The 20,336-nt window shown below is 37.5% G+C and overlaps 1 protein-coding gene across 2 annotated transcripts in view; it reads left to right on the top strand.

Annotated features, from left to right (window-relative positions):
- Positions 1–20,336, top strand: part of stat3 (signal transducer and activator of transcription 3 (acute-phase response factor)) — a 29,727-nt gene that overhangs the window by 8,895 nt on the left and 496 nt on the right. The window contains exons 2-24 of one of the 2 annotated variants that reach the window (XM_066641965.1): positions 624–757; positions 3,083–3,326; positions 4,015–4,107; positions 4,528–4,609; positions 5,042–5,142; positions 5,241–5,392; positions 5,889–6,047; positions 6,182–6,274; positions 6,363–6,422; positions 6,515–6,544; positions 6,684–6,777; positions 7,131–7,178; positions 7,263–7,346; positions 9,417–9,515; positions 9,609–9,744; positions 9,833–9,885; positions 10,238–10,332; positions 10,548–10,687; positions 11,045–11,263; positions 13,564–13,606; positions 14,511–14,570; positions 17,886–17,986; positions 18,915–20,336. The exon at positions 18,915–20,336 is cut by the window's right edge and continues 496 nt beyond it. In XM_066641965.1, coding sequence (XP_066498062.1) covers positions 630–757; positions 3,083–3,326; positions 4,015–4,107; positions 4,528–4,609; positions 5,042–5,142; positions 5,241–5,392; positions 5,889–6,047; positions 6,182–6,274; positions 6,363–6,422; positions 6,515–6,544; positions 6,684–6,777; positions 7,131–7,178; positions 7,263–7,346; positions 9,417–9,515; positions 9,609–9,744; positions 9,833–9,885; positions 10,238–10,332; positions 10,548–10,687; positions 11,045–11,263; positions 13,564–13,606; positions 14,511–14,570; positions 17,886–17,986; positions 18,915–18,967 — 2,367 coding nt within the window. In that variant the 5' untranslated portion in view covers positions 624–629 and the 3' untranslated portion in view covers positions 18,968–20,336. The remainder of the gene's footprint in view (positions 1–623; positions 758–3,082; positions 3,327–4,014; positions 4,108–4,527; positions 4,610–5,041; positions 5,143–5,240; positions 5,393–5,888; positions 6,048–6,181; positions 6,275–6,362; positions 6,423–6,514; positions 6,545–6,683; positions 6,778–7,130; positions 7,179–7,262; positions 7,347–9,416; positions 9,516–9,608; positions 9,745–9,832; positions 9,886–10,237; positions 10,333–10,547; positions 10,688–11,044; positions 11,264–13,563; positions 13,607–14,510; positions 14,571–17,885; positions 17,987–18,914) is intronic. The other variant, XM_066641966.1, reaches the window with a different exon arrangement.

Here is a 20,336-nt window from a genome sequence, read left to right as displayed (position 1 = left end):
GTGTGTGATTGTGTAGGTCGGTAAACAGACCCATGTGTGTTGAACAGGATGTATGTGTATGAGCTGATGGGTAGATGGATTAGACAGAAACCAACAATGTCTCTGCCTCTGGGTTTTGAGGTTTTCCTCTGAGAGCGGATGCTCCTTCTGTGTGATCAGCTGCCATAGATCGGAGCTCTGATGGTTCTTCAGAGGACTGGCTGTGAGGTGTTTCTCTCCAGACAGCGTTGGGTTTCCCCGCAGGGTCTTTGAGAAGGGTGTAAAATGTAGTAGTATGCTTAGTTTCAGAAATAACAAAAGAGAACTTTTGTGGTTCTATGTTATAGAAATGAACCCATACTTACACCAAAGTTAACAAATTCAAATTGCTCTTGGCAGAAGCCAGTACTTTTGGGCTCTTATATTTAATGCTGTAATAAACTGGAAATGTAAGTGTTAACATATTAGGAACATTTTAGTTCCTCTTTATATTGGTGCATCAAAAAAAGATACATTCTTTTGGGAATCTCAAGGCACCTATTTATTGGGTTTGAAATGGTGTAGTAAAAATGTTTGAATGAATCAGCTGTAAGATTTTATACCTTTTATTTCATTCCTCTCTAATCTTTTGGTACCCATCCCAGGTCAGCATGGCCCAGTGGAACCAGTTGCAACAGCTGGAGACGCGCTACCTGGAGCAGCTGTACCATCTGTACAGTGACAGTTTTCCCATGGAGCTGCGCCAGTTTCTAGCACCTTGGATTGAAAACCAAGACTGGTATGTTTCCAAAATCAAGAACAATCACTTCTTCTTACAGACACACACAGTTCAGCATAAGGGCTTAACAGGCTACAGTTCTCCCTTTGGCCAGTTTGTCTATTCATCCATGTGACTCAGCAGAGTCAAAAATAGATAAAAAAACACATTCCATTAAAATATTTATATAATTAGACTGTAGCGTCATGTCAGTTTAGCAAAATGAATGTTAAGTAATTACATAATGTGCATTCTAAGGTAAGTACTTATCCTTTGATAAGTGTATAATCTTTAATAAAATCAAGAATGCTCTGTACTTGTTACTGTGGTACCAGCAGATATTACTTACTCTGCAGGTGTTGACAAAGTCTTTGAACCTGCCTTTGAACATTAACCTGCATTTACAGGAAATAAAACTCCACCTAATGTGATTTATTTTGGCGTTCAGCCAACAGATCAGTTCTTAGAAAATGATACGTCATGATAAAAAGATCCATTAGATACCAGTCATAAGAAAATGCATGTAATTTACCTGCACTTCCTTATTCTTTGAATGGCACCCAGCATTTCAGTTTAAGCTGTCCTTAAAATGGTTCTTGAATTTCATTTAAGAATCAAATTAATAGGAAGTACATTGTAACATTCAGTGCATTTTATAATTTAAGGAACATGTCTGAACCCATCATACCCTCAGGTAAATTCAACAGTTTTTGATTTATTTACTTTTTTTTTTTTTTTATTATTATTTTTTTTTTATATATCTCTTAAAATTCGTTAGTAATTTAAAGTAAAGTAACATTGTAATATCCTCTGCAATTCAAACAACACATTCAAGTTGTGTTTATTTACTCCTTTAGTTACAAGGCATGTTTCATTTACATTTTTACTGATAAATTTGAGTTGCTGTAACTAATCAACTTTTTTGTTTTATACAAATAGTGCTTTGTCATATTCAGATCAGAATAAATAATCTCATGAACTCATTAGTTTTCAGCAGATTTTCTTTAACACACATTGGTCAGTGGATTGGCGACTCAAAAGTGTGTGTGTTGCTGTGAAGGACTGGCGCCCCCTTCAGGGTGTATTCATGCCTTGCGCTCAATGATTCTGGTTAGGCTCCGGACCCTCCGCGACCCTGAACTAGATAAGCGGTTACACATAATGAGTGTATTAAACAGATGAACCTATAACACCTCCAGCTTATTATAACCCAAGAATGAACGATGTTACATAACATTTTCCTCAGACTGAAAATCAAATTCGCAAAGCTCATTCACAGTGAGAAATAATACTAAAGAAACTGAAGCAAACGCACATGCTTTTTTAAAGTGATTAACCATGTGTTATCACAAAACTGAATTGTGAATTTCATGACTTATTATAAGAGTGTGTTTTGTGGCAAATCAGTTTTCATTGCATGAAAAATATCCTTGTCTCAGAATTAAATGTGCTTAATTGAAACTGCATGAGTTACATGGGCAGAGAGCAGAGAAGAGATGCTTCTATTAATAGATTGTAAAAGAAGTGAAAGGTTAGCTGCTATGATGTTTGTGCTGCTGAAGTCAGCACATTCGAATTTGTGTTGAGTAAATTGAGACCTTTTAAACGGGGCACATTCATCATCAAAACAAGGCAAAAACTTTGAAAGCATCGATATTATGATGTTACATCAGTAGCAAAAACTGTTTTCACGTTTTGGGGTTTTCTTAGGGGAAATCCACAAGTGAATAGAGGGTTGAATTAGGGTTTTTAGTTTTGTATTTTGTTCACACACAGGATATCATGTTTCAATGCATAAAGTCATAGTTAAAATTATGAAATAAATGAAAACCTACATTGATTAATACATTAATACAAAATATATTGCCATTACTTATAAAGAATTAATTTTATCACAAACAGAAAACACAACAGGAAATTCACCAATACTAATTTCTTTATTATTTGATGTGCCTGATTTTTGTTCTACAATGACGTTTTTCTCAATGTTTCTCCAAGTTTTCAAGTTCAGTCTTAAAAGTTATTGCATTTTCTGCTTATCATAATCCAATTCTACTTAGACACATTCAGTGATGTTGAGGTGTGCGCTCTTGTTTTTCTGGGAATACCAGTAGTTTAATCTGTGGTTTTAAAGTTTACTTTTTAGAGCATTGAATAGTTTGGACATATAAAGGGTGGTCTCTTACTTGATAGATATGCACAGAAGTATATATCAGAATACATCTGAAAAGAATGCCAAAGAAATACTGCAAACTCCAGGATGGTGAAATTGAATTGGCAATTTTGAATAACAAGATTTTGATTTAGTAATTTTGCTTTTATTTAAACCTCCTCTTGACTCCACAGGGCATATGCAGCTAATAAAGAGTCTCATGCCACACTGGTGTTTCATAATCTGCTGGGAGAGATTGACCAGCAGTACAGCCGCTTCTTGCAGGAGAACAATGTTTTGTACCAGCACAACTTGAGGCGCATTAAACAGCACCTACAGAGCAAATACCTGGAGAAGCCTATGGAGATCGCCCGCATTGTAGCCCGCTGTCTGTGGGAAGAGCAGAGACTTCTACAGACAGCCACCACAGCTCAGCAGGTATGGAAAAACAGAGTATTTAAGGCAAAAACTTCCCTAACATTCTCTTCTCCCAGGCCACCTAGAGGTATAGACCCCAGTATTTACACATGGGGGGGGGGAAAGAAAAAGGAAAAACAAAAAAAAATACCCTTTCACTTATTAAACCACTTGCACCACAAGTTCTGACGTACAAGGCCTTATGTTGGTAAACTGTCAGATGTGTTGAAAGGAAGCAGCAATAATGTTGCCAGAGCTGCAAAATCTACAATGCTGCCTCAGCCTCTGCTGCAGATGGATGCTGTTTAGCATTTGTTTGATCATTAATTGGTGTCTATATTAAACTATTGTACAACTATTTTAAATCTGTTTTCAATCACTTTTTTAATGCAAATAAATTTATAGAATGATTCTATCTTTGAATTTGTAGGAGACAAATGTGGATTTTTGTGTTATATTTTAGGTGTACGTTACTGTAAATGGCTAATTACAATATATATATTTTAACACTTGTCTACTTGGTCCTCTTAAACAAAACATTCCCTCCGTTGTCTAGTTTATAGTATTTTAATCAACATGGTGTAATTTAATATTGAATAAAACAATAATCATTATTCCAAACTTTAGAATGTTAGTATGTTGTAAGTGTTAAAGTGATTTGCCTTCTGTTGACCCTTTGACCCTCTGCAACTGAGGTTTACTCTTATAGGATGGTCAGGCTGCCCACCCAACAGGTACCGTGGTAACAGAGAAGCAGCAGATCCTGGAGCACAACCTACAAGACATCAGGAAGAGAGTGCAGGTCTAGTATCACATCTCATCAGCCATAGTGAAGCTCAGTAGTTAAATGATTACATTAGTATGAACGTCTCATCAGGTGTACTGTTGCATGATTACAGTAACAGACCATGTATTGTGCCACTGAATCATGAATGTGATATTGCGACATTGTCATTATAAATTTTGGTCAAAATGCTGTGAACCCAGTATTGGGAATCAAATTGAAATTTGTGCAAAGTGTAATTTTACAGTCATAGATATAAGAAGGTTGTGAATAGCACATCATTGATTGTGGAGCTTACAGTACACTACAGTGTAATTTTTTTTTTTTTTGTGTGTGTGTGTGAAAGAACCTGGCCTTTAGCCTATGGATTTCTTAAAAAGATGTCTTTAAAGATTCCTCCATTTCTCAGTCTGTTTTTCTTTGTTGTTGTTTTTTCAGGATATGGAGCAAAAGATGAAGATGTTGGAGAACTTACAGGATGACTTTGACTTCAACTATAAGACCCTGAAAAGTGCTGGAGGTAGGAAATATATTGCTTTAGGACACACAAACTCTCCTCTCTAGAGCAGAACACTGAAGGTGTAATCTGTGATTACATCTGTAGTCTGTCTGTTTAAACTTAAGATTTGCATTTCTGCAGACTTGCAGTTCCACAGAAGCCTACTCTGCTTAGGTCTAGGCCAAGATGTATCAAAATGTTTTGGTCTTAAATTTGCAGCTGAACTGAACCCATTTTGGAACGTTCTAATTAAAATAGCCCTCGCAGTACGTACTCATAAGGTTTTCAAAAGTAAAATTAAAAATTGGTTGTTTTAGTGTTTGTATTGTCTGGCTTCCACTGTAGTGTTGTTGTAGGTTCAGTATTTATTGTATGTTTAAAAATAGAGTTCCTAACAAAATAATCAAGATGAATTGTAATGCATTTAGTCTAATTCTTATTGGTGTGTCTCAGAACTTTCACAGGACCTGAATGGAAACAGTCAGGCTGCAGCAACCAGACAGAAGATGGCTCAGCTGGAGCAGATGCTGAGTGCCCTGGATCAGCTTAGAAGGGTATAACACAAAGAGACTGAACGCTGACTGGGATGTTTTACCATATTTGTTTAATGAAGGATCACAGAAGGTTGATAAACACTTGTCTGTCTTTCTAGCAAATTGTGACTGAGATGGCAGGATTGCTGCAGGCCATGGATTTTGTCCAGAAGAATCTGACGGATGAAGAGCTTGCTGACTGGAAGAGGAGACAGCAGATAGGTTGCATTGGAGGACCTCCAAACATTTGCCTGGACCGACTAGAAACATGGTACACACAGAACATGCACCGTACATTTTCTGATTGTACAATTGAACTAGTGGTGATTCCACCCTACTGCAATAAAGAAGTTTACAGATTTAGAGGCTAATAAACACAGATGCATTGTTTAGTTTCCTGGTAGTATTGTTAGTTGTCTGACTTCCTTCTATTATTATGGAGTAGTGGATTACAATAACAATTTGAAGGAAATAAAAATAAAACCACCCTCGTATCCAAAGCATAAGGTTTTTACACTTTCTCCCACCTTCAAAATATAGCCCCTGTAGGGGATTTTCCCAGACCTGAAACAGGAAGGACAGTAGGCATGTTTGCAAAAGACACAGCAATGGTTGCATGGCTGGAGTAGATGTTGGTTTAAAAAAGCTAAAAAAAAAAAAAAAAAAAGGATAATGCAAACATTCATATCTCAAATTGTACGCCTCTCATTTGCCCCCTCTCTGTTCTTTTGGTCTTGTACTAATGCTTTTTCCCATTTCTCTCTCAGGATTACTTCACTGGCCGAGTCTCAACTGCAGATCAGGCAGCAAATAAAGAAACTGGAGGAGCTTCAGCAAAAAGTATCATATAAAGGAGATCCTATAGTTCAGCACCGCCCTGCCTTGGAGGAGAAAATTGTAGACTTGTTTCGCAACCTCATGAAGAGGTAGGCCACAGACAGAAAAGCAAAGAAACAAAGATGGAAGCATACATTCCATGATTATGCAATACAGTGTTAATTCCGTAAGTGTTTTTTCTGAATATAAACGGCCCCGCTGTGGTGTGTTTTTGCCATTGCAGTGCATTTGTAGTTGAGAGACAGCCGTGTATGCCCATGCACCCAGACAGACCACTGGTCATCAAGACTGGAGTTCAGTTTACCAACAAAGTTCGGTAAGATTCCTTCAAACATAAACACACGCTAACCCACAAAGTCACTGACGAGCACAATGATTAAATGTAATTTCTGCATTTATTTTAGGCTACTGGTGAAATTCCCAGAACTCAATTACCAGCTGAAAATTAAAGTTTGCATTGACAAGTAAGTTACTCATTCTTTTGGTCAAAATGGGTAAGAGTCTACACAAACAGTCTGACAGTGCACTTAGCGTTGTTATTGTTTTTTCTCTTCAGGGAATCTGGAGATGTTGCAGCTATCCGAGGGTATGTTTCTCTCTCTCTTCCTTGTTTTTCTTTATAAAAAAATATGCAGACACAGGCGGCATATTCATGGTAAATCTATAATTTCTTTTTCACCTGTACCAAAAACAAAATCCTAAATATGTCTTTCTTCTTCTAACAGATCACGTAAATTCAACATCCTAGGCACTAACACTAAGGTGATGAACATGGAGGAGTCCAATAATGGCAGTCTGTCAGCCGAATTCAAACACCTGGTGAGAACCCTCAATAAAAACAGGCTTGCGATGATGATTAAATGCACTATATATAAGAAACTGTGACTGTGATTGACCGTTTTAAAAAAATATTTTCTCCGTTTTTGCAACTGTGGTAGCTGTTCATATTCAGTAGCTTCGAGACTAAATAAATATTACACACTCCTGCCTTTTTTTGTTAAATCACCACATACAAGTTTTGTTGCTTTCTTAGGACCCATAATGTGTGCTTTCTGTCATTTTCATTTGCCTTCAATACACTGATAATAGTTGCAAAAATGTACATTCTTTCATTTGGATTACTGTCAGTTTCAACCTGTTACTGTACTGATCTGAAATGCTGTCTGTTTTAGACTCTACGAGAACAGAGATGTGGTAATGGTGGCCGGACAAACAGTGATGTAAGATTATAAAGTGATTATTAGTACAATTTAAAAGTGATTATATTATAAATAACACTAATGAATGTGTACTCTGATTTACAGGCGTCCCTGATTGTGACTGAGGAGCTGCACCTTATCACCTTTGAGACAGAGGTTTATCACCAAGGCCTCAAGATCGATCTGGAGGTGAGAACACGCAAGTACCACGCAGGGACTTTGTCACAACATAATTGCCGCTTCTGGTTTGCCATTCAAATGTAGAATGCTCAGGATCACACACATGTTTTGTGTGTTTTATGTGATAACTTCTTCCCTGCCACACAGTCAACAGCAATTAGTTTAAACCATGGTATTTAGGTATATAAAGTGGATATTTAAATAATGGATGATTAAGCCCATGCCATGATTTCTGCGGGCAGATGCACTCTGCTGAAAACTAATTAGGTCATGCTAATGGCTGTCACCATGGCATTTACTGTCAGCTGATGTCAGTGTAACCCAGTGCTGAACTTACTAATGGACTTTACCGCAAAACACGATACCTGCGCATACAACACTGAGCTACACAGTGACTTTTTTTGCACCAATAAATCTTTTATATAGCTGCACATGAGAACGCTGCGTGGAAGTAAGCAGACTTCACTTAATTGTCACATTGAAGAAAGTAAAGTACTTTATACGTCAAACATTTACAATGCCTTAATCAAGCTCTTGTGTTAAACTGGCCTCCCAGTGTTGAGGCCTGGCTTTCCTAAAACAAATGCACAATTTTACAAATGACAAGTTACAAATATAACACCACAAACACAGGTCGGCTTCCTCAAAACCTCTGGTGACTGCTCACTTGTAGTTTTTCTTTGTAACATAGACTTGTAGCTTGATTTTGTTTATTTTTATTTTTTCCCTCCTGCAACATTAAACCACACAAACCCTAGCGGTTGCAATTTACATTTTGTTAAATAACACTTAGCTGTGCTGTTGTAGTATGTGTTTCTGGTGTGTTATTTGATCAAGTGTGATTACTGTATTTAGATGACATTTTTAATTCTATGTCTGGAACTTTTTTTTAATAATCAGAATAACGGGAAGAGGGAACTGATTTAATTATTTTGTTTTCTTGCTGAATATGTTAATTTATAATAAAATAGATACCTTGGTTTTTATTTTTAATTTGGAGTAAAATAAAAGACAGAATTAACAATTCTGTTATTTCTACTTTGAAAGGGAATTAAGGGAAAGTGAGACGCTGTTAATTTAAGTTTGCTTTAAACATTTATTTTAGTTTCAGTTCAGTTTACCACAGTGAACTGCTAAATGCAAACAAGCATGCATTCTGTTCCTTTTTTTTGAACAGACAGAAATCCTTGAACTCTAACTCCCTGTTTCATGTTCATAATCACACAGACTTCCTCAGAAGCAGTAAACCTCCCACTATTCTGTTGGACCCACTAAAGAACCTCATGGACTCGTCCTCCTCTTTTGTCTAAGCAAGCTTTTTCTATAGGTTTCATTTGAGTTAGCATGCCTACAGCCAAGGCAGAGTATTGCTCAGAAATAATGTTGTCTACTGGCCCTTAAACAGGCTTTTTCACCAAAGTTGTGGTTCTAGCAGACTTACTATCAAAACAGTTACTGTTAGTATTCATGTGTATATCTTCCAGATATTTCTTGCCATGAGAGAAAGTTCAAATACCTACCAGCTCGTTCATTACATGGCTCTCTCTGTCTATTAATCAATCGATTGGTTTCTCTGCAAAATGTGTGCATGCACGTACCACTGTTCAAAATCAAACTCATAATAATTTGTGAGCTGCACATGAGGACGCTGCACAGAGTATTTCTCCGTGGAAGTAAGCAGACTTCACTTAATTGTCACATGAAAGAAAGTAAAGTACTTTATACGTCAAACATTTACAATGCCTTAATCAAGCTCTTGTGTTAAACTGGCCTCCCAGTGTTGAGGCCTGGCGTCCTAAAGCTATTTTAGAAATGACAAGTTACAAATATAACACCACAAACACAGGTCAGCTTGCTCAAAACATCTGGTGACTGCTCATTTGTAGTTTTTCTTTGTAACATAGACTTGTAGCTCTGCCTTGATTTTATTTTTTCCCCCTGCAACATTATTTTAAACCACACAAACCCTAGCGGTTGCAATTTACATTTTGTTAAATAACACTTATCTGTGCTGTATGTGTAAAAAATGTATAAAGTCATTGCTGTCTGACTGCATTCTCTTTTCTCCACTCCCTGCAGACACACTCTCTTCCTGTTGTAGTTATTTCTAATATCTGTCAGATGCCAAATGCATGGGCGTCCATTTTGTGGTACAACATGCTGACCAATCATCCCAAGGTGAGTATGGCAATAATACTGTAACACCGCCCCCTACTGTTAGCTTTTACTTGCATCTGATTGCTTGTTTTTTTTTCTGTTCCCTATCTTCAGAATGTAAATTTCTTTACAAAGCCTCCTGTGGCAACATGGGACCAAGTGGCTGAAGTGCTGAGTTGGCAGTTTTCCTCCACAACCAAAAGAGGCCTGACCATTGAGCAACTCACCACACTGGCAGAGAAATTGCTTGGTATGCCTAGCTTTGTGTGTGTGTGGGTGTGTGGGTGGACACAGATTTTGATAGAATAATCTGTTATTCCTTCTTTTTACATTTCAAGGTCCTTGCGTCAACTATTCCGGTTGCCAGATCACCTGGGCCAAGTTCTGCAAAGTATGTCTGTGATTTCCACATTATAATTAGAAATGCACAATATCAGAATTGTATCTGTATCAAAAGATAGTTGTTTAAAAAAATCAAACAAATATTTATCATTTGCAGACATTTCAAACCACTACTGGTTTATGTCGTTTTTGTAGAGTAAATTGGAAGTGACATGAGGTCGGTTATGTTATAATATAGACATTTTATTTAGTTATATTTTACAGTAGTGCTGAAGAAATAAAGAGTTTCAAGTTGGATATAAATATTGGAGACTGGCATAAACCTACATGTTGGTGCATCACAGTGAATCCTTAAACTGCATAATTTAATCATGTATTGTATATATTTGTGTGTCCTGTAGGAAAACATGGCAGGAAAAGGCTTTTCTTTCTGGGTATGGTTGGATAACATTATTGACCTGGTGAAGAAGTATATTCTTGCTCTCTGGAACGAGGGGTGAGCATATGTTGTTGATGTTAATGATGGAAAATAATGCATTTCACAAAATATATGAAGAAAATTCTTAGAATATAATAAAAGTAAAATATTTTATTCATGTGAAAATGATGTCCATATTTAAGTCATGTAGTTTTGGTCATATTTTTAGTATGTGCTTATCAGCATTATGTTAAACTTGACTAACTTCTGCTCGTTGTGTACTGGTTGGTCAGATATATCATGGGCTTTATCAGTAAGGAGAGAGAGAGGGCTATACTAAGCCCAAAGCCTCCTGGGACATTTCTGCTTCGCTTCAGTGAGAGCAGTAAGGAGGGAGGCATCACATTCACCTGGGTGGAGAAAGACATCAGTGGTGAGTGTGTGTGTGTGTGTGTTTTTTTTTTTGTTTGTGCGCTTGAACGGGAGAAATGGAGTTCATATGGATTTCACGTCTGTGCTCATAGTGGTATATTTTTATGGTGGTTGATTTCTGCTGGTATATGGGGTAGAGGTAGAATGACGAGTAGTGCAACTCATTGTTCAACAGGTAGATAAGTGTTTATCAATGGCCAAATCTGAGGCAATTGTAGATGTATTATATAACTTAAATCACTCACGGCTAGTGAAAATATGTTATGTACATTTTCAATATATTGATTGCACAAATGTTTTAAAGCATGTTTCATGAATTTACTCATGGCCCTGATTTTGGGGTGTGTGTGTATTCTAGGTAAGACACAAATCCAGTCAGTGGAGCCCTACACAAAGCAGCAGTTGAACAGTATGTCCTTCGCAGAGATTATCATGGGCTATAAGATCATGGATGCCACCAATATCTTGGTATCTCCGCTGGTCTACCTTTTCCCTGATATCCCTAAGGAGGAGGCCTTTGGCAAGTACTGCCGGCCTGAGGCCCATCCAGATGCTGACTTTCAGGAGCCTGGATGTGGTAAGAACTGTCCCTTGCAACATCAGTATTTCTTATATTCACACTGCCTCCTCAACTGAGCAAAGCAAATCATGAAGTGGTATATTGTTACCACTTAAATAAGTTTGAAATGGAGCCAAAATAAAAACTACAGCCTCTGTTTGGAGGGGGGAAAAAAGAGGAAAAAGGAAATCTTATTAATAAATCTTGGAGATCTTAGTTAGGAATGTTTTTCTTGGAAGGCTGTAGTGAAACAGGACTAAAACTTGAGACATTACAAGAACAGGGGAAGGTTTTAAGAGAATTAGAGGATTGTCATAGATTCCAGAAACATAATGAGGAAGTGAGAGGAGCGAGTGCCTCTGTATGCTCGTGCAATAATCCAGCTAGAATAAAGAGAGAACTAAGAGAGAATTAAAAATAAAAAATATTCTTGTAGGTTTTTGTGACTCTGCAGTAAAGAATGTGAATAAAGAAACTTCTTTTGAAAGTTGTGTTAAATGTATAAGGGAATAAACTCCAGGAAGAGGATAGTTTTAAAAGTTATTAAAAACTTTTTTAAAGTGGAATTCCACTTGATCTTTCAGACATTTTCAGAACTCATTTGATGAAAAGAAACCGGTGGGTTGGTGCAAAATCCTGCATTGAATAGAAACCTACTCGTGTGTGCTACTGTATCCTGGTAGTGACAGGAACGAATCACTTTTATTTTTTTATTTATTTAATTGAATAATTACTTTACAAAAACAAATTTAAAATGATCATAGAACGTGTTTCAGGCATCATTTAAAATTTTGAATGACAGGTCAGTTCCCAGAAATATTGGCACCAATGCACTTCTTTAAAACAAAGAAACAGAAAAATTCCCAATTATAAAGACATTTGTAAATGTATAAATGTTTATTCCTCTTTTTTTTTTTTTTTAAACATAGCAACAATACAAGCAACTGAGCAGGAAATTTAAGTCTGATCTCATTCCAAACTCCAGAAATGGACTGGACAAATTTACTGGTACTTTATTCACTCATATAATGCTCCTTTACACTGAAGTCAGCTTTGGCAAATAACAGCTGCTGGCAATACAGGAATCAGACGTGCAACAAGTTTAAATGGAGATCTGTTTGTACCACGATTGGCATGGAGAAGAGAAGCGAGAATCATCACAGAATTGTCATCTGTGCACCAGGCCATTAAGAACTTTACCGATCTGGGCAGTGTCGCTGATCTCACTGAACATGGATGGAAAAGAAAAAAATGTTAAAAAGGGGTAGCTAGAACCTCAATCTGCTTCCAAATAAATTCAGGTTAACCCTGAATCCGTCGTCTTCTGAGTGAAATGGAACGCTGCGTTAGGAGAGCCAGGAGGACCTCATTACTGACACAGAGATATAAAAACACCAGTCTCTGGAAGCCACAGTTCTTCTGGAACAAGGTCCTGTGGATAGATGAGCCCAAAATAGAGCAATTTGGTAAAGCACATCATTGCACTGTTTACGGAAAATGAAATGAGACCTTCAAAAAAAAAAAAAAAAAAAAAAAAAGTGGTCACTACAGTGAACCATAGAGAAGGTTCACAAATGTTTTTGGGCTGCTTCGCTGCTTCTGGCACTGGATGATTTGACTATGTGCATGGCATCAGGAAATTTGAAGGATACCAATGAAATATCAGAACGCTGATTCTCTCGCAGATCATGGGTCTTCCAGCAGGACAATGACTCAAAGCATACTTCAAAAAACACACAGGTATTGATTAATACAAAGAACCGGAGAGTGCTGAAGAGGACCGCAATGAGTTAAAATCTAAATTCTGTACATCACAGTCAAGGATCTCAGGTCAGCAGTTGGGAGAAGGCACTGTGAGCATTTGTCAAAAGAGTGGTCCAAAATTCCAGTAGAGAGGTGTAAAAGAATAATTCCTGGTTATAGAAAACCATTGTTTTCAGTTATCATTTACAAAGGATGTTTTTTGTTTTGTTTCGATGCAAATGAAATATATGAATACCAAAGCATTTATGATTGCAAACATTTTTTGGGAGAAGGTGTTTTTTGTTTTGTTAAGTGCTTGTGTGCCAATATATTTTTGGCCATGACTGTATATAGCAGCCTTTATACACTTAAGATCACAAAACAGCTGTCCACATTGAGTGGTTTCTTAGAAAAGTTTCTTTCGATTTTGATTTTTTTATTATTATTAATGTAAATTAAAAAAATTATGGCTGTGGCTTTTTACAGAATAAAAATGCACGTCACTGTACAGTGTGTGTGTGTGGGCTCAAAATTACTTTGTGTGCTAACATGGTTTTGTTTGTTGTGTTTTGCAGCTATTCAGCCATACCTGAAGACCAAGTTTATCTGTGTCACACCGTAAGTGGTTCTTATAGTTTGTGTATGTGTGAACGGTGGTGTATATTTTTATGACGTGTGTGTGTGTGTGTGTGTGTGTGTGTGTGTGAAAGATAGTCATGTATATTTTCATGACGGGTGGGTGCATGCATATTTGTGTGCATACATGATGGTGTTTGTGTGCGGATACTGTGAACATCTGAATGGCTAGAATCTCTCATTTCCTTATTTTTACATCAGAAAGGGTAGGTTTTCTCTGTAAATTAGATGATATGTGAATGTTTTGTTTTTTTTTCCCCCCAAACTAAATCGAGTAGCTGTTCTGTGGATTTCCCATATGAAGCACATAGCTTTTCTAGCCCTTTCACTTGCTTTCATTTACCAGAATGTTTCTACACCATGTCAAGTAAACATTCCTCCCCTTCTCTGTGAGAGAGGGGGACTTCTGCCATATAGATGTGTCAAATACCATAAGCATATTATTGGTTTTATTTCTGGAAACTGAATAGGGAAATGCAGTACATTTTGAAGCGTTTTCTTCACATGCTCAAGTAGTTAACAAAGAGCACAAGCAATGCGTAGATAGTTTCATTATGACTTGCTACAATGACTAATATGTGAATGTATGGCCACTTTCTGTTAACGCTTAAAAGTTATTATTAAATTGCTAATCATTAATTATTGTTTATTTGTGAAATGAATGCTGATCATTCCGTTTGAATCCAGGGTTGAACTTAAAAACACAATCTTTGACATCTACAGGTGTAGGGATTTTAGATTGGCCAAAGCACATTACCAAAATAAAGATTCTGTTTGTGATTGACGTAGGCCGTGATGGAATGCAGGTGCATATGATGACGTCTGCGTACCCACACATGCGTGTGTGTGTGTGTGTGTCAGGCTGTAAACTGACCTCTTTCCATAGGTGTCCTTCTGTCTTCATGGACTTCCCGGACAGTGAGCTGCTGGGAAACGGCTTCCCTGGGTAGGCAATAGGGAGCTGGTGTGTGCATGTGGGTGGGTGTTAATGTATGTATGAGGGTGTGAGAGAGAGAGTATATTTAAAATGGTATAATTGTGTATTTTTACATATAAACATCTATAATAAAATACTCCATTAGCAGCTATCTAATATTCAGTGTGTCTGTTAACATTGTAAAATTAATTTTGATGAGTCTGACAGGCGGCCCTGTCCATTCCAACATTTAATCTTCAGTCTTAAAACAAAATATCATTACAGTATACAAAACACCAACTTTGCAGAAGCTGCATCACCAGTAATGGCACTTTCAAAGTATAAAATATATTGGGACTTACCTGAAATTAGATTTGTGCTTGTAAAGTTGTGGTTATAGTAAATCTACTGTAAATTAGAACAAATCTTCATGCTGTTTTAAAGATGCCCAGGGCCTTCTGCATAGTGCTGAAGTTGGCAAAGAGCAGTAAATAAATGCTTTGATTTGGACAGGGCCTTATAGTGGGATCTCTGTGGCTGTGCTCCAAACACTTAATGTCACCTTTTCATATTGTCACTGTCATAAGAACATTTAATGTCCATAAAAGTGTAACTTGAAATTGGAAGAGAGAAAAATACTAAACACTGATGTGATGGTGATGTGCTAATGCGTTGGTACATGTGGCTCAGACACAGCAGTGCCACTGGAGTTTTTAAATTAATTCTGTATCCACACACTCTCCACTCTCTAGGACACTCTGAAATGGTTGGTCCACCTTGTAGATGTAAGGTCACAGACAGTAGCTGATCTGTGGCTGCAAAGTGTGAGTTGGTTGTCCTCTAGTCCTTCATCAGTGGACACAGGACACTGTGGGCTGGACGTTTTGATTCGATTGGTGGACTATTCTCAGCACTGAGTGTTATAAAAACTCCAGCGGCACTGCTGTGTCGGATCCACTCTTACCAGTGCATTGCAAATTAACACACCATCACCATGGCAGTGTCAAAGCAGTGGTGAGAATTATCAATACCTGCTCTCTGGGGGTCCTGACCATTTGAAGAACAGCTGAAAGGGAGCAAACAAAGTATACAGAGCAGCAAATGGACCACCAACTGTAATTGTAGAGCTACAATGTGCAGAGTTCCCTCTGCGAGTGAGTCTCATAAATGGACAAGGGCTGAGTGCAAAAAGCAGAAATGACCCTCAGACCAATGAACATGAAACAGAGCAGTCAACCCGTACTTCACCAACAAAGCAGTAATACAAAATAACGAAGCTTTGGCCATGGACTATGCAGAGCTTAGGGACCAACTGGGACTCGGAGGGAGTTGCATGGCTCTGCCTCTTTCACTCAGGCTTGTTTGGGACTGTTCTTGGGCCGTTTAAATGCATGCTCACTGTAATGTTGGGGAATATGAGTGCACTTAGTTTAACAAAGCACCCTTCAAACTCAGCCTTTACTGCTTTTGTATGCGTGTGTGTGTGATGGAAAATGAGGTTTCCGCAGTTCGCATCTTTGGGTTATGCCCATTCTGACCTCCTCTTTGAAGCTTGCAATAACCCTTTCAAACTAAAATTACATTTGTCTCACTTTTTAATTTTTTTTATGAATCAAAAAAAGATCCGATCTGTGATTCAAAACCCATGATCCGATCCTGTGTTTGAGTTTTATGATGCTGTACACCACTAATGACTATGTATAAAACTAGCATTTTCAAATGATGTAAAAGAATTGGAGTGATGTTCGTATGACAGAACAATATCTTTTATTTAACTGAGTTATATCTCACTTATTATTTTGTCTTTCCATTAACGTTATCACTAACTCCCAGCTTACATCTGCATTAAACCTGCCTTTACAGGAAACATGATTCCTGCTTTCAGTGTTGTATTGATCACTTAATTGTCACCACTTTCCCTTTGACATTTGTGACACTTCACATTTCATCTGACTGTCTGAGAAAAGTGCTGGGGTTAAGGAGGCTCTTTCAGTAAAACCCAGTGACCTTGAATATACTATCTCTATTTTTTATGTACACATTCAAAAGCACACAAGGATTGGTGAAGTGATTTTCTTCCACAGAACAGCAGTAATTCCCACAGTCTTTTCACATCCACTGAGCTTCACAGTATTGACCCGAAATCATAAATTCTCTATTTAATGTCCATTCAATTTTCTGCATCAGGAATTATCCTAAAACTTATATTACACAAGAGTCTTTACAAGTAGCAGTTATTTCTGTACTAAGTGTTTCAAGTCTTTTATTACATCTGTTTTTAAGGTTTGAATTTCAGATTTGCTTTTAGACCTTTCAAAGAAACCTGCAGGGATATTTTTAGAATGTTCAGTCAGTGTTGAGGTCTGGGCTTTTGGAGGAGCCAGTCCATTATTCTGAGAACGTCTGCAGCTTCTTCATATGATTTATGAATTTTTCAGTACATTTTTCTCCAGTAACCTCTTCTATAAAGCTCCTCATCCTTTCACACCCATAGAATTGTTATTTTAAGCCAGTGGATTAATGGAGATTCCTGTTTCACAAGGAAGAACATTTAAAGTAGCATTTATCTGATGTTTTCATGCTCTAAGTCTATCTCTTTCAGTCATCTGAAAGTCCAGTTTCAGAGCCGCATTCTTGTTTTAGTTGCGGTTGTTTAACGATTCGTTTTGTTAACAAAGCGTTTCATATGTATCACATTTCTTGTGGGGGGGGGAAGTATTGCTTTCTTGTTGTTTTGATAGGGAATTAATTAAATAAATGGTGGTCTATAACTCTGGAATAGTACTACAGGCTTTTTTGTATTTGTTGCTTTACAAATCTTAAATTTAGAAAAAACACACGTTTACTACAGGATGTGTTTTATTGGATGTGCCTCCTGGTTCAAAACCCTTACTAACTTTCATTTCCCTTTTTTAAACTTTCATTGATTTAACTTAAATATGTAGATGACCAGGTGTTTGTGGTAAGTGTTTTCCTGTCCTGCTCCTGGAGCCCCCCTGCCCTATTTAAATTGGATTTCTCAGCTCCCACCTCACATCCTCCAACGAATCAGTTCAATAACAGCCTCTTACTGAGTTAAAGTATGTGTCAAATCGGGGAACATTCTGAAATGTGTTGTGCCTTCAGGAGCATGGCTGGGAATCACTGTAGTGAAAGATGTTTTTGTTAATGTGTGCAGCTATGATTGTTGACTCATCATGTAGTCAAACAAACTCCCCAGTGTAATCACACTGTGACATCTGTGTACGTGTTTTTTGACCGAATCTGTGTGGGTTTTTCTTATCAGTTTTTCTTGCTTTTCTTATAGTGTATATATATTTGTGTTTGTGTGTGTTTCCATTGCAGGACTAACTCAGGCAATACAAGTGACCTGTTCCCCATGTCCCCACGCACTCTTGACTCACTGATGCACAACGAGGCAGCCGAGGCCAACCCCGGACCTCTTGGTAAGACATGCACACATTACACAGTTATAATGTCTTTACAGTGTATACAGTAGTATTCATTTGAATAGTGTCGCTAAACACTAAGGGTTTATATTCCCAATTTCACAACTCAATGGTAAATTTGACTTTGACTTGATTGGATGTTGTAGCTGGTAGTACTTTTTCACCAACAAGGAACCAGAATGGTTCCCATTCGCAAACCTAATTTGGAAATATATTTATGGATGGAAATAAAAAGGCCACATGCTCCGTTTGTGTTTCTGGGGCTGAGTTTAGTGGGACACTAGACGCTTTGGCTACTTTTCTTCGCAGTTCACAAGCTTAGAAATTTACAGACGTGCATTATAACTCATTCTGATCTGAACCTACTGTAAACAAAGCATTTACAGTGATTCTATCATGACTGTTTTTCTATGGCTCTGGTGCTGAATTCAGCCACAGCGACGCTGGAACTGCACATCACCCCAATGACGTATATTTGGTTCCCATCTAAACTACTGGGAACACAGGCCGCTTCCCTGGAGAGTACCAGGGTTCTGAGAATCAGGAACAGAACTGGTTCAAAAACCAGATTTCTCTTGGTGGACAATGGCTGCCAGGGTATAAGGGTTTCTTAAGTCATTCATAGTAAAAACATAGGTTCTATGTAGAAACCAGAACCATATTAAAATTTCTGGAGGAAAAATGTTTTTCCTTTTCACTGATGTACAGTTGATGTGCGAAGGTATGAATATTTCATGTCTTTCTGATATATTGTACTTAAGGAATAAAGGGGTTGGCTCATGAGCAAACTATTTATGTCTCCCTTATCATACTATAAAAACCCCCCACAACCTATGATATTAAACCCATACATGAACAAACACATGATTTGGTTGGACTTGCACTTTATTTCATGTTTGTTGTTGTTTTTTTTTTTTACACCCAGAATCCCTCACTCTGGATATGGAACTGAGCTCAGATGTGGCTTCACCCATGTAAGACTGGCAGCCATGGACATGCCCTGCAATCTGATACAGCTGTTCACTTCTAGACAGTTTCTTCCTTTTGACAATATCTTCTTTTTCATGTACATAAAATAGTGCTTTATTTTTTTTCTCCCTTCCGTGAGTGATCGATGTATTCCTAGTAAGTTGCTAAAGTCTCATTAAGTTTCACATGCTGTGAATGGCCCACTAACAGAACAAATGTTTTAAGATACTTTAATGACTCTCAGTTCTAAAGCTGTCAGATAGTTGGAAAATTACTTTTCGTGCAAACATCAGCATAGAAAACTGAAAGTTGATTTTGAGGTTACAGAGGAGGTTTATTGAGGTCAGTCAGCCGACCCAGTTTATGCAAAATGCTTCTTGTCTCAGCATCCTGTAGCCATTCAACTGAAACCAATATAGAATCCAATAGAAACTTTTCCTCCCCACCCTCTAAAGTTTACTCTTTTAAATGGTTGTCCTCGAGGCTGGAGAAATGTAATGGTTTATTTTTTAAGACTGTATTATGTTGTAGGTCCTCGTTGGCCTTGTGTGATAGGTTTATTTTGCTGTGTAAGCTAGTATTGTATGTGTTGCATAAAGGAGGATATGGGGTGCCACTTAAGCTGTTGTATTATACTCTATTTTTCTATCTGTTTCTCTGTCTGTCTTATGTCTCTATATATTTGTTTCTGTAGCTAGCTTTAAGTGGTATTGTGCTTTTTTTTTTTTTTTTTTTTTTCTTTTTTTTTTTTTTTTTTGAGGATAAATGGAGATGGGACAGTCAAGTATATTCTTGCAAGAAATGTACAAAATTTTATCTGTATTTTAATGTATTTTATGTTAAAATGATCTACAGCTTTGAACTAATACAATTTCAGTGGTTTTCTGTTTTTCAATTTGGTGTTCGTTATTCATTGGACAACAAAAGTGGAGATGATGATGATCCTTATCTGACTTGGGAATAAAGCCACAAATGATTCATCTACTTAATTCAGTGTGCTGTCCAACAGCAATGGTGTAACAACAGACAACGCTGACTTGAGTCCGTTTGCTATTTTCAGCTTACTCAGGGTAATTGAATCAGGTGTTCATAAACACAGTGCATTCTGCGTTACCTTCAGTGCCGCGTTCATTAGGCCAGGTGTTCTATCAATAGAAATGGGTTAAAAACAGTATTCTCTTCCGTTTCCACAGCAGGCCTAGAACAGTAGCGTCAGCAGCACTCAGCAGGAGGACGAAACTCAATTACTAGATTTCAGCTGCTGTTAAATGTCATTTCTCCCAAATTAATCTCATCTGCTTTTCTTGTGATGAAATGGCACCAGTAATTGTGTCCATCTCTGTCTATCACCCTGCCTTAAGCAGCCATTCCACCGTAA

The sequence above is a fragment of the Hoplias malabaricus genome, chromosome 13, assembly GCF_029633855.1.
Source record: "Hoplias malabaricus isolate fHopMal1 chromosome 13, fHopMal1.hap1, whole genome shotgun sequence".
NCBI lineage: Eukaryota > Metazoa > Chordata > Actinopteri > Characiformes > Erythrinidae > Hoplias > Hoplias malabaricus.
Note: the sequence above shows the minus strand (reverse complement) of the source record. Positions and strands in the feature narration are given on the sequence as shown.